Source organism: Rhinolophus ferrumequinum, chromosome 7 (assembly GCF_004115265.2).
Source record: "Rhinolophus ferrumequinum isolate MPI-CBG mRhiFer1 chromosome 7, mRhiFer1_v1.p, whole genome shotgun sequence".
NCBI classification, from domain to species: Eukaryota; Metazoa; Chordata; class Mammalia; order Chiroptera; family Rhinolophidae; genus Rhinolophus; species Rhinolophus ferrumequinum.
In genome coordinates this window covers 44002857-44025580 of record NC_046290.1, presented here as the reverse complement: position 1 = coordinate 44025580, position 22724 = coordinate 44002857, and the positions used below count along the sequence as shown (strand labels likewise).

At 39.8% G+C, this 22724-nt stretch overlaps 1 protein-coding gene across 3 annotated transcripts in view; it reads right to left on the bottom strand.

Moving 5' to 3' along the window:
• Positions 1 to 22724, bottom strand: part of PIK3R1 (phosphoinositide-3-kinase regulatory subunit 1) — an 86344-nt gene that overhangs the window by 14582 nt on the left and 49038 nt on the right. For 2 of the 3 annotated variants that reach the window (XM_033109897.1, XM_033109898.1), the window contains exons 3-7: positions 14433 to 14525; positions 13960 to 14034; positions 8107 to 8238; positions 7100 to 7301; positions 6839 to 6918 (exon numbers count right to left, since the gene is read on the bottom strand). In XM_033109897.1, the coding sequence (XP_032965788.1) occupies positions 6839 to 6918; positions 7100 to 7301; positions 8107 to 8238; positions 13960 to 14034; positions 14433 to 14525 (582 nt within the window). Of the gene's footprint in view, positions 1 to 6838; positions 6919 to 7099; positions 7302 to 8106; positions 8239 to 13959; positions 14035 to 14432; positions 14528 to 22724 lie in introns of all 3 variants that reach the window. The other variant, XM_033109901.1, reaches the window with a different exon arrangement.

The following is a 22724-nucleotide window of genomic DNA, read 5'->3' as shown; positions in this document are numbered from 1 at the left end:
GCATATGGTTAGTTCAGAGAATGTTCTTATATCCTGAGCAGCAGAGTCTTGCCTTATTTTTAAAAATAGTCTTTCTAAAGCTAGAAACCTTGGAAACATCAGTCTCTTAAGCATACCTGTCTGGATGCACATGATGTTTAATGTCAAAACCTTCTAAGATTAAAATGCTTTCTAGTCCAACAGTATATTTTCTGTTTCAGAAGAAAAATATCCACTGGAAAGCAGTACATCCTCTACTTAAGAAAGTCTTAAAATAGATTTGAAAACTTTGCTTCAAATTTCTCACAATGTGTACAATCATCTACCATAAAGATTCTATTATATTACTGAAAGTATGAGCTGACTCTTCCCATTCAATTTTAGTCTTTGAAAAGTGAGCTGTAAGACACAGGCTCTTTATTAGCTTAGAAAGGGAGCCCTCTGCTGGTAGAACAGAGTCAGTGACTTCTACTTGGGAGAAAACCATCAACTTTCTGCATGTTTCATTCATCTCACACTGTTGAAAATTTCACAGAAAATGGACATAATTATCCAACATAATTATCCAATCATAATTTATATGATTCACCAACAAATAATTAATAAATCAAATGCCCAGATGTCAAAATAACTTAGGAAATATTTTTCATGTGGCTGCTAAGCTTTTAAGAAAACTTGTATGTTAATTTTAGCATTTATCTGTGACCCAAAGACAGCCACACTGGAAAACTTACACACATAATTGATAACTAACTTTACCCTTCTGCATTCTTCAGAACAATATGTCTTACTACTTTTGATTTCCCCAAAGTTTGGTAAAACTCATTTCAGAGGCAAAAATTGGCCATATTTTGCTTCTCAGCAGGTATGATCTAATCAGAAAAATGTCCCTTCATCACTAAAGTATGTTTGAAAATTATAAACTGAACATTGTATCTCACGTGCAAATCACCATCAAATAGTGAATGTTCCACAACCACCTTTCATCCTGTACAACTTCTCAAACGTTTCTGTGGGCCATAATTTTAAACAAAAGACCACTTTTAACACAGGCAGTGACAAAAATGTAAACGAACCAAAATTGTCTTTTAAGGGTTAAATGAATTCCTCCCTTCATAATTTCAACTTAAAATAATTTAGGACAGAAGGGCTTTTCAGGATGATACAAATTTGTTACTCCATATGCAGAGTTCTTCATGATCCACACAAAGGAAAATGTCTATTTGAATTTCAAAATAAACTTAGGTTTACACATGCACAAAACTGACACATTCTATAAAGTATCTGAAGAGAGGTGTCCATTGCTTAGTGGAGAAAAGAACTCCTGCCCTGTCCTTTTCCCTCAAAAGAGAACGCTACGCCATGAAGACAGAAGAAAAACTGAGCTATCCCCCACCAACACATACACTCTTCAATATATCTCTTTTCCAAAGCACAAAGAAAACTCCTTATTTTTCGATATATAACCTCGTATGGCTTGCCTCTGTTTATTCCTACCCATCTAAATGCATGCATGAATTTTTTTCAAGGTTTCATTTTTCACCTTTGAAATAACCCTCTAATGTCACACCACATTTTAAACTCAATAAAAAATAAATCAGAGAAAAGTAAAACTCTTTGAAAGTCATTTCCCTCTACCTTAGTGCTTGCTTTGGTCTTGGTGGAAAACCAAGCTCAGAGCATTTAAAACAAGATTTATGAATCAGGCTCTTTAGGATGAATGTTTTCTAATGTGCCAGTGGTTAAAAATTAACTCTGACAGGTGTAGAAGGGCAGGGAGGAGAAAGAGTCATTTATTTTCCACTCTGGACTTGAGGGTGCAATATTAGACTTCAATTATGCTACATTAATATTTCTGAATATATCCATGAAATCTGAAATATGTAAATACACTTATAATGGGTTTCATTCAAAGGCACCCATGTTAAATGGTCTTGTTTTTTCCCTTAGTTACTCTATAGAAATCTACATTAGCTACCTAAGTATTAGTAGGGTAAACATAACACATAATGATTCAAGAAATCCTGCTGTTCAGCTTTAAATATTTTTAAGATTTTTAGTAACAAAGGGAACAGTACTTAACCTTTGAAACCTTAGTTTCCCTCCATATTGGGAGAAGCCTTGTTTCACACGTTTGCTGGATGCATTAAATGAGTTGCTGCGTGAAAGTTCTTTGAAAGTGGGGGCGTTTATCAAAGAATAAAAAACAATTCATTTGGGTGATTATTATACTGTGCCCTGTTCTATGCTAGGAAGAGCTCCAAAGGAGAAGTGGCCTTTCCTTGAGAAATGTGGTTGGACAGATGAAACTACTATGAAGAACTACACAGAACAGGTAAGTGTCAGAGGACAAGGGGCTTCAGGGCATAAACATACTGAATGGGTCCACAACCTACACATAATGGCTGGGGGGACCTACTTGGGCACAGATGAAATGAATGGCACTGTTTGGGGCTGCTGTGTACAGTTGTACATTTTGTGCGCTGTGTAAAGTTACCTGGGCAAAGTGGCAATAGGAGCTGGCATTGGAGGGCCTGGACCCCTCCACTCACCAAGCCACACAGAGAGGAAAAGGTTCCTTCCTCCCTCCAAGGAATGCACCCACAGGGCCACAACTGCCCGGGGAGTGTCTCTTTCATACTTGCATTAAAGCCCCTACAGGCTCCCGGAGGCTTGGCTCTGCTGGCTTGGGACCTGGGGTCAGTGGGGACAGTGGCCTGACAGGATTCAGACAGTACTCACTAGGAAACGTGGATTGAAGAGACAAAGCTGCAGAAGGAGGCCAGCTCTGGTGGGGCCTTAGAAACTAGAGTTGACGCAACAGGCGGTAGAGACATACATACTACAAGTTCGTGAGCTTCAGTACTTAGCACCTCATTTCATTCTCCCAACAACCCTAGGGGAGAGGCATGATGCCCATTTCACAGAATGGAGAACAGTTTGGAAAGGCTGAGTTACCTGATGATAAACTTGGCAAATAAGTAGCAAGAGCTGAGATTCAAACCCAGATCTATCTGACTCACATTGTTCTTTCCACTGCACAACCAACGAAGGGAGGGCCTTGGGGCCTTATCCCGAAAGCTATAAAAATTGTATGTGGCTCTTTACTCTATGTGACCCAGAGGTGCAAATTTCACATATTTTTAGTTTATTACTTGCTGGAGACTTCAGAGGACTTTTTCACTGGTCACTAAAAGCAGCACCATTACTCACAAACCCAGGCAGCAGATAGAGCAACAGGCTGCAGTCTGGGGCTGGTCCTCCCGCAGACCCGGTTCTGACATACACAGGTTGGGTGGCACCAGGTGATACTCTCAAGCTCTGTGGGCTTTAGTTTCCTCGTGTGCAAACGAAGAGCTAGACAATGCTTTCAACTCTCAAGTGATGCTTTTTATGATACTGTCACTTAAAATATGTACTGCTCTTTAAGATCTGATAAAACTCTCAAGCCATTATTTTTGTACTTTGCAATTTAACTTGAATAAATCTTTGAAATTCCCTTGAACTGAAACCCTATTTCTCCTTCCCTTATTCAAATTGTATCTATTATTCAAAGCCCATTTCAAGTCTTATTTTTTTCTATGAGCCTTTTCTGCCTGTGTAATTGCCCTAAGAAGTCACCAATCACATCCCTGAAATTCTTTTTGTACTTACAGCTCTCGCCCTTCCTCCTGATATTTCATTAGATACTATGTGCTAATGGGTCCTGTTTGAATTGACACACGGCCTCAAACATCATCAGTTCTGCCCATTGTTTCAAGTTCTACCTGCTAAGAACTAGCAAACATGTCCGCCTGCCCCATAAGTCTTGTTCCCCTCTCCCACAAATATCATTCACATACTCATTTCCATTCACAACAATAAAGTCATTGCAAATAAGTGATTTAGGACCATTTATAGAGACACACTGGTATTGTGCTTCCAAAGTCCTCTGGTGCCAGAACATGCTGGGGCAACAATGGAGGATTCTACAAAAATGTCACATTACTACCAGGCCTAAGAAATCATTTCTCTAATCCAGGGTTTCCTGCCAATCATTTGCACTAGAGCCATTCCTGAACATGAAAGTGTTCAGAATGAGGCATTTTTCCTGGGGTGGGTAGCCTATTTTCACAAGTGAGAAACACTGACGCATCCGTTTAATTCCAAAGGGCCTACACAATTTCCAGAACAGCTAAGAGGTATCGCACAGAGGGAAAAATGGCTCCAACTAGGGTTTAAATTGATATGGATCCCAATTTTTGAAATGCTGCATGAATTCTGGGATGGTCTAGCAAACGTTCAAGGCTTTATCATTTTACAACAGAACTGATGGAACGAATCCGCCTCTGAAATTGGCACACCAGTTTCTTATAGAAGAATGTAGGTAGGGTCTATGCCATACCAAGCAGTTTTAGGTGTGCATTATGAAACTGGTTGCAGATGAATCTTTTCTTTGGCAGAATTAGGCTAAAACTGATAAAGACGTTTAACCAGTTTATGCCAGTCAGGCCCATTAAACTCCACCACTGACCCTACCATACTCCACAGAGCAGAAATTCTCACAAACACCAGGTGATCAACTCATTCGTGGGTATCTGGCATCCCTTGTCTGGCATTCAGCTTCCATGCGTCACCTCTCCGGAGGGGCAGCCACTGAGAAGACCAGGACCACAGCCTGGCCCTGCCCCGCCAGCAGGGCCCAGCTCTTGCAAGTCTCTGAGACAGACTGCCATGAGTCGGGAAGAAGTGAAAGATCGCAGCCGGGCCCTTGGCCCAGAGTCCTCCTTTGTTTCTCCTTCCCCACCCATGGGACTCGTCCAGGGATGGTCATCAGTGAATGGCTCAAGTGCCTTGTTCCATACCTGTGGCCACCAGCAGCTTAACCATTTCCTTGTACTTGCCCCCAAAGAAAGGAGAGTCTGTGACATGGATCCTTTCAGGGACTTTGCTAAAACTTTGTGTTTGCACCTCACATCTCCCTGTTTGGCCCCCAAAAGATTGCTGGTCAGTCAATGATGAGTAAGATTCCCCACGTGGGGGACAACTCAAGCCAGGCGCAGTCGAGTGGGGACCAACAGGAGAACCCATGGGGTTCACAGAGGTGGGCACAGCCCCCCACTTTCCCCAAGCTAAGAAAAGCCTCTGCCTCTGTGGCTGCATTCCTTCCCAAAACCTGCAGGGGAAGTGATCAATGAGGTGCTCTCCATCTATTCATACACATATAGGTTTTGTCCCTTGGGGAAGTTGAGACTTATGGTGCAGCTGCCTGCAGGCAAGGGTGACTGGCTTGAATCAGTTTTCTATTATAGTGTATGGAATTCACAGATCTTGAGATTGACAAGCTTTATCTCCTTTGCTTCCTCACCTAACTAATAAAAGCTGATGCGAGGCCCGATTAGGCACCACAGCCCAGACCTTGAGGCTGCCGGTTCCTTGGCCCTAGCACTTAAACTTTATTCAAGGCTCCGTCTTTTCTTAACCCTGCGCCGCCCTCCTTGCTCCCTACAACCCTCATTTTGCTGGATGCGACAATACCTGCTCTACCCACTCATCACAGGGCACTTCTAACCCATCACTGCACTCTTTCCTACTGAGCCCAAGGCGGCCACTGAACACAGACACAGCTCCAACATTCATTAACAAATGATTCCAGCGGTCACAGGAGATGAAACCTTCGGGGTGCCCCCTGGACTCAGGTCCCAGGCCATACCTTAGACAGACTTCTCTGATGCAGTGTACCTACAATTCAGAGTCTCCCTGTTGAACATCCTGCTTGTTGTGATTTGGGACATCTGGAACACTCTATTCCTGCCTTAGGTACCACTTCTGCTGCCTCTCTGACCTCTGGATACCATATTGTGAGCTTGTCCACAGAAGCCCTCCCCAACACCTGCCTCATTTATCCCAATCCTACAGGTGGGTTTTCAGCATAGGCCCTCGCCTCCCTCAGTCTGTCCCATCCAAATGCAAATAACCAAACGTGGCCATGGAACACCTTCAAAAGCACAACTTAAACCACCGCTGCCTGACACTGATACCTGGGTCCTCAGGCCTGCTCATACAGAGATAAATTCAGTAATTGCATGAGTTACCTATCATAAACAATATACTGATGATGTTTTACTTAACTTCTAGGCATAAATGAAGACCACAAGCAACACTGTTTACCGGTCCCGAAACTTCACTTCAGGACCCTAATCGCTATTCTAAATGGCCAGCCTCTGTTAGCTTTCAACCAGTATATATGGCAAAATAAGGCTGTTTAGACTTTCCACAGAAGAAAAATACATCAGTTTAAATTAAATCCACTGCTAACATGGTCTACATTTCATGCTTTGTTAAATGGCGAGTTGAATGCCAGCCTGCTTTCAAAGAAGTGTCTGGCTTGCTTTAGCTTGCTTCAGTGAACACCCTGGTTTCATACTGCTTGCATTATTGAAAATGTTTATTTTGACAGACATTTCTCAGCATACCTGCTTCCAAAAAACACATTCCCAAATACTCCAAATTATATAGTAATTATAAATCCCCTACTTTCTAAATATTAGAAAGAAAAACAAAAATGTCAACAACTAAAATGAACTCCATAATTTATGCAACAACTAGAAGCATAAAAGTTGAGGGGAAGAGAAAACTCTCCCAACAAGCCTCATCTAAAACCAAGACCCCTTAAAATCCACAATGTTAAAATCCAGATAATATTTACCATATACACTACCACTCAGCTATTGTTTTCTTTAAATCACAAGATAATATTGTATCATGTATCTCAATTCTACAAGAAACTTACGTAATTTCAGAGGAACTCTAAAGCCGCCACTTTTCAGGCTCTAAAAACCAGACCATGCAAGAATTTTAAACGTTCAAAAGGCATTACCTGGTGCAGGCTGTCGTTCGTTCCATTCTGTTGAGATTAAAATTTCTATAATGTGTATGAGGTGTTCAGTATTCTCGGAGCTACAAAAAAGAGAATGCTGTTAGAAACTTCCCCCTACACAACAAAGTCATTTTTCATTTATGTACATTCAAGTGTAAATATGCACATGCACCTGTGAACTCGTATCTTTAGAATAAGTTTAATGACCAATCAACCTAGGACTACTCTAATCACCCAAAAATACATGTTTCTTTCACTTACCTGGCTGCTGGGAATCTGAAAAGCAGAGGGCTGAAAAGTTCCGAGAGTACTCTTGCAGTCAAAAGATTTTTGCTGGAGGTTTGGGAGAGTTTGAAGAAATGTTTTAGCAAATACTGAAGCGTAAGCCAATACTGATGAGGTATGGTAGGTGACCTAATGAGCTTCTTCAACAGCTGGATATATTCTTCGGAGCTTTGTACTTCTACCAGTTAAAACAAAAAAAAAAAAGAGTAAGAGACTGTTTCTAGGTATCAGTGAATAAACACCTAGAAAATGTCTCTTCTTCTAGCTATAGAAGAAGTCATTTAAAACAAAGTCATCAGAAGCAGCAGACAGTACAGTTACTCTTCTCGTTAGAAAAGGCATTGTGAGAAAGTCGAAATCTCAAGTCAAATGGAAACGTAAGAAACTCTGGGTGTAAAAAACCACAGAAGGTTCAGGGTGTGCTGGCAGAAATCTGCCTTCCATTGAGCAGCTGCAAGTGTGATTGGCTGCATCGGAGGAGCATCAGATAAGTATCACAGGTTTTAACTTTGAAGGTTACAGACCACAATTTCCTGTCCCCAAAGAACTTGAACTGAGCGTCAGCTCCTAAAACTGTGAGTCCTCTTCCCTCAACGCTTTTGTAATGGCCACTTGAAAAGGATGAGAAGAACCACCCCAGTCACCAGGTCTTGTCCCAGTTCCCTGAACCTAGATGGAACACGGGACACTGTGGCCTTCACTGACATAATGAACTTTGTTAACACTGATACTGGTTAACAATTAGCCATTTCAAAATGTGGACAGTCTTCCTAAGCCGATGAGAATCGGGGCCTTCTATTGGCTGTCCTGGTAATGGAGGGAAGTTGTGGGGGAGGGGGGGAAGGGGTGGGGCAAGGATGGCAAATTTCTACTAATATTTTCTAAAACATATCTCTTTATATGCAGCACTTCATAGATTTTAGAAGTACAGACATCCACATCTCAATACAGGTTCAATAAGGTTCTCAGAAGAGAAAACAAACCTTGGGCTAAGGAAATCATTTCATTGTAAACAGCTACTGGAATGACAGGATTTGGTAAGTCCAGGAGATACCGTTTGAAAGCGTCTGCTAAAACTTGAACATCAATTGTTTCCAAGTCCACGGAGGCGGCATCTATGATAGAAATATTTAAAAATATATTTCAGACATTTTGAACATTGGTTGGACAAATTTTCTGAATGTCTGACTTAAATGTGACGCATGAAAGAAAGCAATGAGGACAAATATGAGACACTTGAGTACGTATTAACAGGATTTTTCACAGGGGTTGCTCCTGGCATTTCAAACAGAACAATTTTTCTTTGTGTAGTTCCGTCTGTCCCCAACGCTGGAAGCATTTAGCATGATGGCCCCTACCCATGATGCCAAGAGCACATTCCCAGACTTTCAGGCAACGAAAAATAATTGTCCCCCACAATTCCTATGTTGAAGCCCTAACCCCAGTACCTCAGAATGTGACTGTATTTGGAGATAGAGCCTTTAAAAAGATGGTTAATTAAAATAGGCCATTAAGGTGGGCCCTAATCCAATTTGACTGGTATCCTTATAAGAAGAGGAAATTTGGACAAACAAAAAGACACCTGGGGTGCATGCACAGAGGAAATGCCATGTGAGGACACAGAGAGAAGGCAGCCATCTGGAAGCCAAGGAGAGAGGCCTCAGAAAAAAACCAAACCTCCCTTGATCTAGGACTTCTCGCCTCAAGAACAGTAAAAAATAGGTTTCTATTTTTTAAGCCACCCAGTCTGTGGAATTTTGTTATGGCAGCCCTAGAAAACTAATATAGCCCCCTCTCCCCGCCAACATTTCCAAATACCTTCTGGAGGGTGGTTCTGCCCTGATGGGGAATGGTCCTGCCTAGGAAAGGCTAATCATATAGTAAATGCTTCCTAAAACCTCAACAGGAAAACGTGAAATGCAAACCCACAGATTTCCTAAAATTGGAGTTGCTCAGTACTGCATCTCAGAATCAATATAAAATTTAATCTAACAGAGTGACTGGTTAAACAATAAGATAAAGAATTTTAGCAGTCCATCTCCAGAATATCCATGAAAATAATGTGAACATCTTTAGAACGTTTTCCCCAATACAGGGTATTCAGATTAGAGTACTACTAATCTAACCTGTGGGTACTGAACTCACTATCTCAGAAAAATGATAAGGCGAGCATATCTGTCCACTAAATCCTTCAGCTGGAAGAGAGGTCAGGCAATTCAGTAACAGGGTGATACAAATCAAATCATAGTTACTCTCTGAGAACTTGGGAGAGAAAAAGGCACAGTGCCTGGCAGAAAGAAGGGATACCGGGGGGGAAGGAATGACTACAGACATCTAGAAACGAGAGGCGTGTGGCGGCTGCTGAAGAATGCACACGAGTGACATGAAGGTTAACCTGAGGAGAATTAGCGGGAGACTTGGGAACTCAATGGAGAAAAGGGGAACCAAATGCTACATGATGAACAAAATGCTGTATTTTAAAACAGCTTTATTAGTTGGGTGTTAAAAATAAGTTGGGAAGGAGTGCTGCTGGCAGTCAAGGTAACACCAGGTAATTTGAATTCTAATACAACTAGAAATGTGTGAGACATTATCAAGAAGTGACTGGATGGGGTTGTGACCTAGGAGAGAGTGAGAAAGAACCAAAGTTCACTGCAAGGGGTTTGAGCATGAGTAGGAGATGGTATCTTGGGTCCCGTGAACCAAGAGTGATATTATAGATCACTTCTGCTTGAGCCTGAAGCTACAAAAGTTCCTTGGATACACACTTATAATCCAAACTTGCCCCACTAACTGGGCAGATATTAGGAAAGATAATCGCACAATACTGTAAAGCTCAGAAAAGACCATCTCATAACAAAAGTGGATAGGTTAGTTTGAGGAAAAGAATTATTAAACTTAAAAAGGTGGAGAGAGCAGGAAAGGGTTAATTAAATCACTTACATGTCCTACACAGAACTAACCAGACACATATCACATCTCTAACAAGCATGGGAAAGGTAATACTAGGTCTTTGCATGAAGGATCAACCTCGAAAGTAATGCAACTACTAGTGGACTGTCAAAATTGTGTGTGCATCACGTCAGGGACATTCCATAGCTACTGGCTATTGGGCAAGCTGCTGCCCCGCCCCGCCCCCCCGCCCCCCCACACACATTTCACCCCCTGTATGCTTCATTTACTATGTCTCTTTGCCAGCAAATTATTATTTCTTAATTTGCTCATCCTCTAAAAATGCGATAAACCATTGGATGATGTAGTAAGACAATGAGACACTAAACATTCCACATGTCCCTCCCTCAGGCAGGGTTTCTGCTGCCTTCTCTGCAAGAGCGGTGCTGATGAGCCATAGCTCTCGCAGGACACTTCCCAGAGAGTATACGAACGACGTGCCTCCCTCCTAGACTGAGAGCACTTCAAGGGCACGGACTGCGCCTCTGACCTTCCCCTCTTGCTTCCCCCAGTGACCAGCACATACAATGTGCCTGTTAAACATTTGTGGACTGAACTATAAAAAGTCCTTAGAGTAGGGCTTCAGTGAATTAACACGACTCTAACACATGACGTGCATCTCAAAGAGCCTTTACGACCTTTGAATGAAATACCCTTATTTCAAGTCTTTGGGTAAGCCTTTGGCAAGTCTTTGCATCAGCTCACCTTATATCAAATTCCACTAGAGCTGATGACATAGTACGTTCCATTTATTTTATTTTAATGTAACTTCTAAAGCTTCTTGGAGTTTCTGTCTGGTTTCTGCCCTATGTCTCTCTCTCTCTCTCTCTCTCTCTCTCTCTGTCTCTCTCTTTTTTGTTTTTATTTTTATTTTTTTGTGTTAAAGCTCTTCCAAGAGCCACACATGTCTGTCATGATGACTTCTGAAGCTAGCTAGGTGAGAGCTATAAAATCTTTAGGTCTAGGTTAGGTGAGTTTATATCCTCTTCCTCCCCACTTCTCACTGAGTCTACCCATGACAGATAACCAGCAACCTTTCCTCCAACACCTCATCCCTCCTCCAACTGGCATGGTGGCCTCTCCTCAGTTGATCTCTATGTACGTCAGTAGTTCTCCTTTGGGGTTCTCCATTTTGCTACCCCACCCTCACCCCTACCAGATATCTGCCAATGTGTGGAGATATGACTGGGGGACAATGGCATCTGGTGGGCAGAGGTTAGGGATGCTGCTAAGCTGCTACAATGCCCAGGATGGCCCCCTACGACAAAGAGTTATCCATCCTAAAATGTCAATCGTGCTGAGGCTGAAAATGCCAATGTTTAAAAATTGAGATAGAACTGACATAACATTATACAGAGAATGCCAAAAAAAATGTATGTACATTTTAAGAAAGGGAGACTGTGTTAAAATTATAATCAATATATACTGATAACAAAAGATGACTACAAGTCACATTTGACTTCTGCAATTACAAGAGGTGCTCAAAGTGGTTACCATCAGCGTCCAGACACTTCTGATTATGGCGAACTACTGCTTGAGCAGTGTTGACCAAAGTGTCCACTTGTATACATTTTTTTGGCACCCCTGGTATTAGTTTCAGGTATACAACAAAACGATTCTGTATTTGTATATATTGTGAAATGATCACAACAGTAAGTCTAGTTAACAAATTTTTTTTTCTTGTGATGAGAACTTTTAAAGAAAAAGCCTGATTTGGGTTAAGGGAAACCAATACAATCAGGAGAAAATCCATACCATTAAAATTCAAATGAGACAAAAAAGAAATAATTCATTTTAGGGCAATATAGTAGGAAAAAAGAAGGACTTCTGGAGTCAGAACAATTTGTGTGCATGTCACACCTCTGCCATCAGTAGTACTAATATTTACATCACAAGGTTAATGTATGGATGAAATAAAATAACCTAGTAGGTGCTAATAAACGTGGGCTGCTGTCTTCCACGTCTGTCTTTTTCAGACACTGGTAATTCATAGGGTTTGTTAAAAAGACTTTTTTTTGTTGTTTTTTTTCTTTTTTTTTTGCTTTTTTTAGTGTAAGTGACTTATCTCTGAGTTTCTCCCAGGATACAGTATTTTTATGAATTGAGAAATCCTCAAGCTGGAAACAGTCCTAGAGGATCCACTCCTAAATTTAGATAATGTTTACTCTTTTTTTGCTACAAAATTAACTTTTATAGCACAGAATGCAAATGAAACCAGTGTTCTACGTGTGTGTTTTGATCTCAAATGAGGAAGGAAAGTTGTCTGTCAAAATATATGGTTGACATGAATTTTGGTTATTTATTCCATCTCACAGGTGGTGTGAAGATTTTTTTTAAAAGCTAAACTGCATCATTGTGTGTTTGGTCACATTTAAAAACTCAACCACTATTTCTCAAGTAACTCCCATTTTATAGGTCTCTGATGTCTAAACATTTCCTGTGACTTTTACCATGTTCAACTTGACCGATTTTCTGACCAAAACATGTATCACTATTTCAATTGGCTAAGGAGAAAATTCAGTGTTTCCTTAACACCCTAGTAAAGCTGTTAAAAATAAAGAAAAACAAGTCTTTCACCTTGAGTTTTCTGTCTGTCATCTTCTAATGACCTCCTCTGTGGGTAAGACAGGCGACGCAACAGTAAAGAGGAGAGGCCCTGTATTTACATGTAAGACTGGTTTCCATGTACAAAGGGAAAAAATGAAAGTTGAAAACTTTTTTTTTAAAGCTTCAATGAACATTTGTGCAGGGCATTTCAAGTGAAACTATTTACTGCTAACAATCTAATCTCCTTTTTCCCCAGAAACATCTCTTCTAAAAATTTTCATAAGATGCCTCATTTTGAAGCTGCCCTCACGCTTCAAATTTTGGTTTACTAACTATCATGTGGGTATTCTTTGCATAACTATATATCTGAAAGAGCTTCTTCCAAACTGGGGTTCACTCTTTTTGATTCAAACATCTAGCAGTAAAAAAATGTGAGGCAGAAAATTATTTCCTGTAACAAAAGTGTTGGAAGGGAATGAAGGACCTGAGAGCTTCTAGAAGTTCTATAGGAAACGACTTGCTAGAATGATTGATGACAAATACATTTATTCCTGTTTGTACAGTTTCATTTTGTATGGCAAAGGAAGGAGGGGACAGATGGTGTGGTGCAGCTGCTTGTACCCACTCACAAGGGCCAACTGTGTTCAATTCTGCCCAATTTAGAGTTCAGTGATAGTGTTGGGAGCTTGAAATCGCCCGTGGTGGGAATATTCACACCACAGAAATGGGCAAATCTGACAAACCAAAGCTTTCACCCTCTCCCCTCAGAGAGTTCGTTTACCATGGAATATAGCACACTATGGAATATAACAGTATCATGATGTTACTTAATGTACATATGACATGAAAAAAAGCAAGGAAAGAAGGAAGACAGAAAGAAAGAGAAAGGAAAAGGAAAAAGAGAGGGAAAGGGAAAAAGGGAAAAGTTCAGAAGAGACAACTGTTAAATGACATAGCCTTATAAATATTTTTTAAACTGATCCGGATGAATTAGATGTAGCCAACTGCAGGGTCAGAGAAAGATGGAAGACATGGAGAGCCAGAGAAATCTCAAGAGGTTGTTTCTCTTCTCTGTAATTCAGGCAGGACCCAGAGGCTCCTGGCTGTGGTGCCGGCCAACGTGTCTGTAAGCAGGCATGCACACAAACCCCAACTCAGGAGACAAACATCAAAGGTTGGCACTATTACCATAATAGGGCAGAGGGAACTGGGCCCGATTTCTGAGCTCCCTTCAAACTTAGAACATTGCATGGTTAAGTTCAAGTTTTGGGTGCTTTACCTGAAACAGAAAGATAAGACCTCTTTCCCATTTGTATTTCTATCTCTGTGACACTCACCACAATCAAGAAGCTGTCGTAATTCTGCTGGGTTGCTGGAGCTCTGTGTTCTGTATAGAGTTGAACATTCCAGACCTGGGACACAAAACAGACTGAGTATGCAAAACACAGCTCTCTGGAGAACCTGTGAGCCTGCTGCCAGAAAGGCTTTCCAGTTTCCATCCAGTATCTATTCTAGATGTGGACCAAATATTCTTGGAAGTCCACTCCTACTATTAATCTTATCTGGCATGTCAATCATTTTGGCAAAATCATCTGGCCACAAAGGAGCAACTTAATTTATTAAATGATGGAGAATTTAATAGTTTCCATACAGTAACTACATGTTAATGTGGAGTTAGAAATCAGACCCAGGGTATGTCCTCAGTATACAGCAACAAGGAGCTTGCATGTCTAGCACACATAGGAAGAAATGTATTTAATGAATGCCTAAAAAGAGACAATACATTTTAACACTGCACCCATCAGGTTACCTTTTTTTTCAATGGCTTCCACGAGCTTGATAAGAAGAGGTGGAGCAATGTCAGGAGGGGCAAACTGCTCTGCAAGATCCGGAAGGCTCGAAGCTGCAAATAAACAAAACCCACCAATTATGTTTAATCTGCGGTAACCAAATGCATCAGATCACAATGGAGGAAGTGTAAATACAGAGTACTTAAGTTCTATCTGGCAGTAGCAAACGCAGGCCTGAGTAAGAGGGGTTCTTCTCTGGCCCTCCTCCAGTTGTGCCTCTTCCCACAGTGTGATGAGTTTTGGGGGCCGAGAGAACATAGCCTTCTTCTGTCCTAGGGCACACTCAGAATAATTACCCAGAATCCCAAGTCCCTTGCCCCAGCCGTCTCTCAATACCTCTTCTCCTGTCTATCCTCCCCAGGGCAGATCTCCCCGTTGGGGTGCCCCTTTTGGTCCAAGAAGTGGGCTGGGGCTCGGTGAAATGGAGTCTGGACATGCAAGGCCCCTGCAAAGCCACGTTCTGGGGCAGAGCCCAAGAAATCTGAATTCAAATCTGGCCTCCTGCTCATTATGAAGAAATAACTGTTCAGGCAGGAGGACAGAACAGATTTTATCCAATCGTTTGTTAACGTGATTTATAACTTTGAAATATTCAGACACAGAATATGTGGGCCTTCTTTTGTACTCTTGTCCAAAGCCCCAAAAATGTCAGGGGTGGGCCCAGTATCAGATCTGGAAGTCAATACACATGACCACTGGCCACTTGACACTCAAGTTAAGTCCTCGTGTACCTGCTGTCAAAGCCTTTATTTGCTTATTTTGGTTAGTTAGTATCTTAAGGAAAGTGATCCTGTCATAAAATGTTTTTCCATGCTCTACCTACATGTTTTAGCAACGGTGATGACACAAAAGAAGAAAAATCTAATTGGATGACACTTACAAATAATGTCCTTCAACATTACACTGATAACTGTATTCTCACTCCAAAAACATGAAACCATTTTAAATAAAAACTTTTCCTCAGAATGTACCAGAAGAGGGAGCTAAATATATTCACCTCAAATTTCTCAAACTGCAAAATAAAGGTAAATGATAGTCTTTTTTGAAAATACTTATATGTGCAACCTGTTTATTAGCCATCAATTAATAATTTTTTAAACACTTAAGGTACATCATAGTGTACTCCTACCAATGAATAGTTTATATAATCTAAGAAAGATATTTACAATTTTGTTTCAATGAGATTTTAGTGATGTGATTATTATAAGCCGTGTATCAAATTAAGCAAAGTTCTAATAGGCCCATTTTTCTAATACTAAGAGTCCACATAGAACAACAGATTTACAATACAAAAATAAAATTATATTAAATTTTTACTTCAGAGAATTAATGAACTTGTATCATTTTACAAACCCTACACCCTGTGGTCCAAGACCCTTTTAGATTGCAATATGCCCTGTGATAGATAGACACATGTGATCTTGCCACCTACTATCTCTGTTAACCATTGCAGCTACCCAGGATAAATGGTGCAGAGCTAAATTATGGAAGAAAATCCTATAGCAGCACTGTCAAGCAGAACTTTCTGTGATGATGGAAACATTCTAATAGCTGTGCTATCCAATAAAGCAGTGACTACCCACATTCACTTTCGAGTACTTGAAATGTTGCTACTTTGATTGAGTAATTGAACTTTTTAATTTTTATTGATTAAATTGAAATAGCTATAGGTGGCTAGTGACCACGGTATTGGAGAGTACAGTCTTAGAGGCTGAGCAAGGGCAGATTTTGTCAACAGCAGATGAAGGATTCCCGAGTTGACTTTGTGCTACAGAGACCCCACTATAAAACCATCCCTGAGGACAGAGCATCTGGACATATAGTTAACTGACATCTGAACCCTAGGCAAGCAAAGTTTATCATTCAGTCTCCTGGGTAACATCCCTGGGATACATTTTGGATTTCATAAAGGCAGGACAGATGCCATGTCTAGACAGTCACTATGCAGAGCTGCGTGGGAAGTTTATCTGTCCCGTGTTTCCTTTACCTGCCTGAGCCTATGGCTCACCTAGGGAAATTGCTAGGAAACCAGTCCCAGGCACTACCACAAACCCCTGGAATTGGAATATCCAGGAATGGAGCTAGTCGTCTGTTTTGGGTTAGTACTAAGTCGTAGGACATGCTGTTATGATAAGCAAATTCATGCGGGTAACTCCCTGAAAAAAATCCAACAACAACATGCCCCAAATATCTAAATGTTAAAATGTGAGTATATCTGAAAAGCACTTAAGATACAAATGTCTTGTAAGTTTCATATTCTTTTTAATTAAAGGCATTACAAAATTTAAAAAAAACTATAAAATGAAAGAGCATACTATTTCATTTTTTTTCTGATCAACTATAAACTACTTCCCTTTGCCTTCCAAGAGTGTCAGCTCACAAAAATATCATCCCCCCAAATGCCTCTACACTGAACAAAATGCAGTTGCTATCCTATCAGCAGCATATGTAACAAAAGGAAAACATAACTGTAGAGAAATGTTATGAATCAGGCTTCACTGCCATTCTCTTCTTAGCCCTCTCAAACTTACAGGTCTTAGCACATGCCAGGATGAAGAAAGCTGAAGGTTAAATCCTAAAGACACGAACCCAAGTATCCATCCAACACTCACTCATCCAATTAACACGCCCAGTTCCACTTCCCTTCTCTCATAAATTAAACATTTTGTTTTTAAAGTAAGAAAAAAAAAATCTTTAAAGTTGGCAACTGAAAATGGAATTACTTAATAAAGGTTTATCTCCTTCCAGAATCTTATCAAAATAATCATTTCTGCAGGCAAATATGAAAGTTAAATTAAGTGATAATTAAAGATTTCACCTCATTGTGATTGGAATATTCACCCAACAGCTGTTATATTACTGGGTTGGCACATATTATATTTAAAAGGGGTTCCATCTCTCTATTTCTTCACTTCAACTTGAAGAAGGAAAAAAAAAAAGAAAATCTTTCCTTAGTCCTTTCAATATTTCTTTAGCAAAGAAATGGTAGTTTACCTTGCAAAGAAATGGTAGTTTACCTTCAATGTCCTAAGTTACAAAATATCATTTGTTTCACTCATTAAAGTGTTACATGAAGTTTCTGAAAAGCATTGTGATAGCTATCAGGTTATCTGGAACATTTCTCAAAGTGCACACCAGAATACAGATACTCCTTTTGTCATATATTGAGTGAAATTCCCACTGAATATTTAATTTTGAAAAAAGCTTTATTACCTAAATGTATGAATCACCACAGCTGATCAAAGTTTTGCGATGGGAGTTTTAAAAGGTAAATTTTACAAACAGAGACGATTTAAAAAAAGAAATAACGCTGCACAGATTTCCTATTCTCTAGTATAATATCTGTGATTCAATCCATTTCCCCTTTAAAACATTTAAACATAGGAAATGTGGTAGCCCTACCCAAGCAGCCTTTAACGTTCATTTCTACTTCCAGCAACATGATCAATTAATATGAAAAGTCTAAAAAGTATTTCTAAAGCAAAACACTAATTATTTCAGCACTCCTAAAATCAACTATTTATTTAATTTTATTAAATACGCAAGGTCAATATTTACTTTTCCATTAGATCCCATTTTAAGAAATTCCAACAGGAAATGGCAATTGCTAGGAATTACCAAATTTGGCAAGTAGTTTTTTGAAAAGTCATAATAAAGCCCCATATCATACAGTTCAATAAATCAAAACCTAATGGAACTAAAACACATATGTACAAAATACATAGATCACATATGGTGACTATTAAACACAACATAAATTAGCATGATCCTCATAAAGTTTGCATACAAATGCTCATAACATTTCAGGTTTTCATACCTGAATTTTTATACCAGCCAGATTTGTATACCTCAATGAGGAATGCTTTTTAATTGTGAATCCTGCAGTAGCCGGCAGGTAAGTATGGAGAGCCACGCCCACTCTTAAAAATCTGGGTGAATTTGTAGATCCCTCTACTACAATCCAACACTAGTTTTGCACTTAGCTGAATCATTTTCATCAGACGAAACGGGTATTGTGAGAAAGACAAAAAAAAAAAAAAAAAAAAAAACAGCAGAAGGATCTAACAGTGGTGAAGCCAAGATATGCATCGTTTCGTAAGAAAAGAGAAATCCGTCCTCAACATCGACAAGAACGCCAATGAACTAGGTGTCCCAGGTTGTAGAAAGAACTGTTGATGACAAATCACATTCTGCATTTTCCACTAGTTCTATTTTTCCCCCCTTTGCCCTGGTGACAACCAATCACATACAACAGAAGAGAGCTTTCTCTCCAAACTTAGGCCCTTCCCAAACCACTAACATGGACAGGCCTGAACAGTCCTTGGGCACCAGCGGTGTGTGGGAGACAGTGGCATTCCTTGCATTAAATGGTGCCAACACCGCTACAAAGTGCAAGATGAAACCAGCACACAGCTGCACCTTTGGGAGGCGTTCTCCATAAAAAAAGATATTTTAGAGTTAGTGCCTGGCAGGGACGAATGGAAAGTTTAAGCTGAAATTCTGGGACTCCAGAGACTGCCCAAGCCAAGTATTTCATTACTGATGGAAGCAGCTTGGAAGTATATGAAACACTGCCACTTACCTTTTAAAAATCTAATACAAATACACAGAAAAGCAAGTGTATATGCAATGTGTGGGTCAATATTAAATCAAGATGTTTGTCTAATCAGTGTTGCTAAATCAAAACTTTATTTATGTCTGAAACAATGTCTCATTGTTTCAAATGAAAAAGGTACATGCTAGTGGGCAAGAATCTAACAAATCCTAATACTTTTCTTAAATAAACCCTATAAGCATGTTCATACCTTATGCCTAAAATGATTAATACCCTGAACGATTAAACTTCTTAAGCTCTACGGGCAAAGCCATAATACTGGCTAAAATACTGAACCTAAAAACTAATACAGCAAAATAAACAATTATGGGTTCCTTAATTTTGGAGCACACCTGTTTAATAAGCAGTAGAGAAATTATTAAAAGCACAGGTTCAAAGCTAAAGAGACTGGGATTTTAATCCTGGTTTTGCCACTTACTGAGTGTAACCTTGGGCCTGTTAATTAACTTGAACTCCAGTTTCTCTATCTGTAAAATGGGAATTATTAGTGTAATAAGGATTCAATGACTAATATTAGGTTGGTGCAAAAGTAATTGCATTTTTTGCAATTGTTTTTATTTTTAACCTTTTAAACTGCAATTACTTTTGCACCAACTTAATACAAATAAACATGGTAGGAATAGTGCCCCGTATGTAGAAAGCACAAACTAATGGGTAGCTATTATTAATTTTATTATTGTTAGTAGATTTTTTTAAATACTTCAATTGCAATGGCAAATTTTAAGACCAGAAATTATTATTATTAAGACAGAAAGAATTCTCAATACTTTTTAAAGATGGCAAACCGGAAGCATATTTGATAGAGAAGATACTTCCATTCTGCCTTTCATTGTACATGTAAACACAATATCTTTTCAGAAGTCATATCTAAAATATCGCATTTTTAAAAATATATTGCACTTCTCTCCAAAGGACTATCATCTAATTTATCTGAGTTATTATACTTCCATTTTCCAAATGTAAAAGAAAAATTAAGCTGGAATGATACTGAACTTGGTGGAAACAAGGACTTTTTTTTTTTTTGAGGAAGGATAAAAAGAAATATGGACAACTGAAAATGAGAGTACAAAGAGTAGATGTGAAACTAAATCTTCAGCCGTAACTACATTATTTCCAGAGATAACTAGTTAGAGGGAATTGAAAGAGTTGTCAACAGATCTTAAACAAGTCTGCAAATCTTTTCTGATACCCTAAACTAATTAGTCTTTAATGCCTTTATCTTCTCCCACTTACCTCTTCTGCTCTACAGCTTAAAAACAAATGAAGGGGATCTGAGATTCTCTGCCCATTTAGTTTTATTTCTAGACAACAGACTAGTATAGGAAACAAACAGCCGGCTAAGATCTTCTTAAACATAAGGGGACACTACAACTTTGCTTCTGGCGAATGGCCTCAGCTAAAGCCTTAGAGTTAAGAGATAACTGAAACGCAAGATTACACTTAATCTTTGACAGGCTAACCTAATTAATTGTGATTCTTATCACCTAAATTGGAGTCTGACTTAAAGATTATCATTTACAATACATAGCAAATTAAAATGCTGGGCAGGAGGTAAATGGGGAAGAAAGGGACTCTCCCCTCTCCCCATGAGGAAAATAGTTTATACTAGTTGAGTCCCTGGGATTTAGGAAGCTAAAGATTTGCAAGGGAAGTTGGTCTTTTGGTTTGTTGGCTTAGCAAGATTTCATATGAAATGGGACTGAGAGACCACAAAAGGGAAGGCAAGAAGGAAAAAGCACACACACACACACACACACACACACACACACACACGAGTGCTTGGCCATTTGTTGAATGAATAAGTGAATGAATGACTATTAGGCGCCACACCCTAATAGTAGTAAGTATTTTACAGACATGCTTTTATTATCCATAGCAGTTCAAAGACGTATAGTCCTTATTACCCCCAATTTAAAGGTAAGGAAACTGAGACTTAGAGAAATTAAATCATTTGTTCAAGGTAACAAAGCTATAGTGGTGTCCCTAAGTTCAGGCTGGATCTCTTTCTCTCCACCAGAGTCTGTGAGTCCCAGTCAAGGAAAGACGCCTGTGATGAGTTTCCAAAAACTTCCTGCCAAGTCTCCCTAATTTAAAGGGTAACGGTGATAAAGGTGTTACGTGACACAGATATTTGATGCTTGATCCCACGAGTAGCCATAGTACTTTTTGGCGTGTGCAAGTAAAGCTAATCAGCTTTGTTCCCTCCAAATAAGCAAGACAGTACAATTCTCCCTCACTACAAAATATTCTGAAATGCAGATAATTAACATTGCAAAGAGAGAGCAATGAAAGCACTTTTAATAACAAGAGGGAGGCGGGGGCTCCAGGTGAGCCAGCTATCTCGCTCCTGTCTCAGGATGAACCTGTGGAGGCTCACTCACTTCTCTCTCATTTATATCAAATAATAGACTTCACCGTCATATGTATAAAATGTAATGAAAGAAATGCTTAAAAATAATCAAAGCAGGGTCTTCCAACATAACTTAAGAAGCCCCAATTAAAGGATCCTCCGATGAGGAGAGGGCAGAGGTCAGGGAGATATTGGACAGAAAGACGTTACTGGTGAAACTAGAGACCAAAAACAAGTGTTTTGATGTAGGCTGGAACCTAACTGTAAAGAAGCTAGGCATCAGCTGACCAAGGAGAAAGTACAGGGAGGAAGGAGCTGCCAAAGAGGCAAATTTGTCCAGCTAGGCAGGACAGGCAGTTTTAACAAAGCCTAGATGGAAATCAGAGGAAAAAAACCAGATTCCATTCTAATAACCACAGAGAGAGTAGGACTTTTTCTGACATTTTTAAACATACTACTGAAACGTTCAAAGAACTGTACAGTGAATGCCCATGTATCTTCATCCTAGATTCCACAAGTAACATTTGACTCTGCTTTATTACATATCTGTCCATCAATCTATCTTACTTTTTTGCGGATACATTTCAAAGTTGCAGAAATCATTTGCTATGGACTGAATTGTATCCCCTGCCTCCCCAAATCCGTATGTTGAAGTCTCAACTCCCAATGTGATTATCTGGAGATGGGACCTTTGGGAGGTAATTAAGTTGAGATGAGGTCATGAGGGTGGGGCCACCATTATGAAGTTAGAGTCCTTTTAAGAAAAGACTTCATAGAGCTTACTTTTTCTCTGCTGTGTGAGAACATAGAGAGGCAACTGTTTGCAAGCCAGGAAAGAGCCCTCTCCAGAACGCAACCTGCTGGCATCGGGATTTCAGACTTCCAGCCACCCGAACTGTGAGAAACAAATTTCTGTTGCTTAAGCCACCCAGTCTACGGGATTTTTGTCATCGCAGCCTAAGATGCCTAACACATCAATACACTACACTCAAGAGAGGAAGGAAACTTTTAAGTCTAGGAAAAAAATCAATTATCAAATACCAATTCTGTAGGTATTTAGTAAACATCTTCTGTGTGTCAGAATATTCCCAAGGACAGAGCTTCCTAAACTTTAACGTGCATATTAATAACCTGATTCAGTGGACCGGGCTGGGGGTCAGGGTTCCGCATATCCGACATGCTCCCTGGTGCCGCCCACGCTGCCGGTCCTTGGCTCACACTTTGAGCAGTAAGGGTGAACCCACTAGTCACAGAGAGAAAATCCAGATCACGGTCGGAGACAGAATC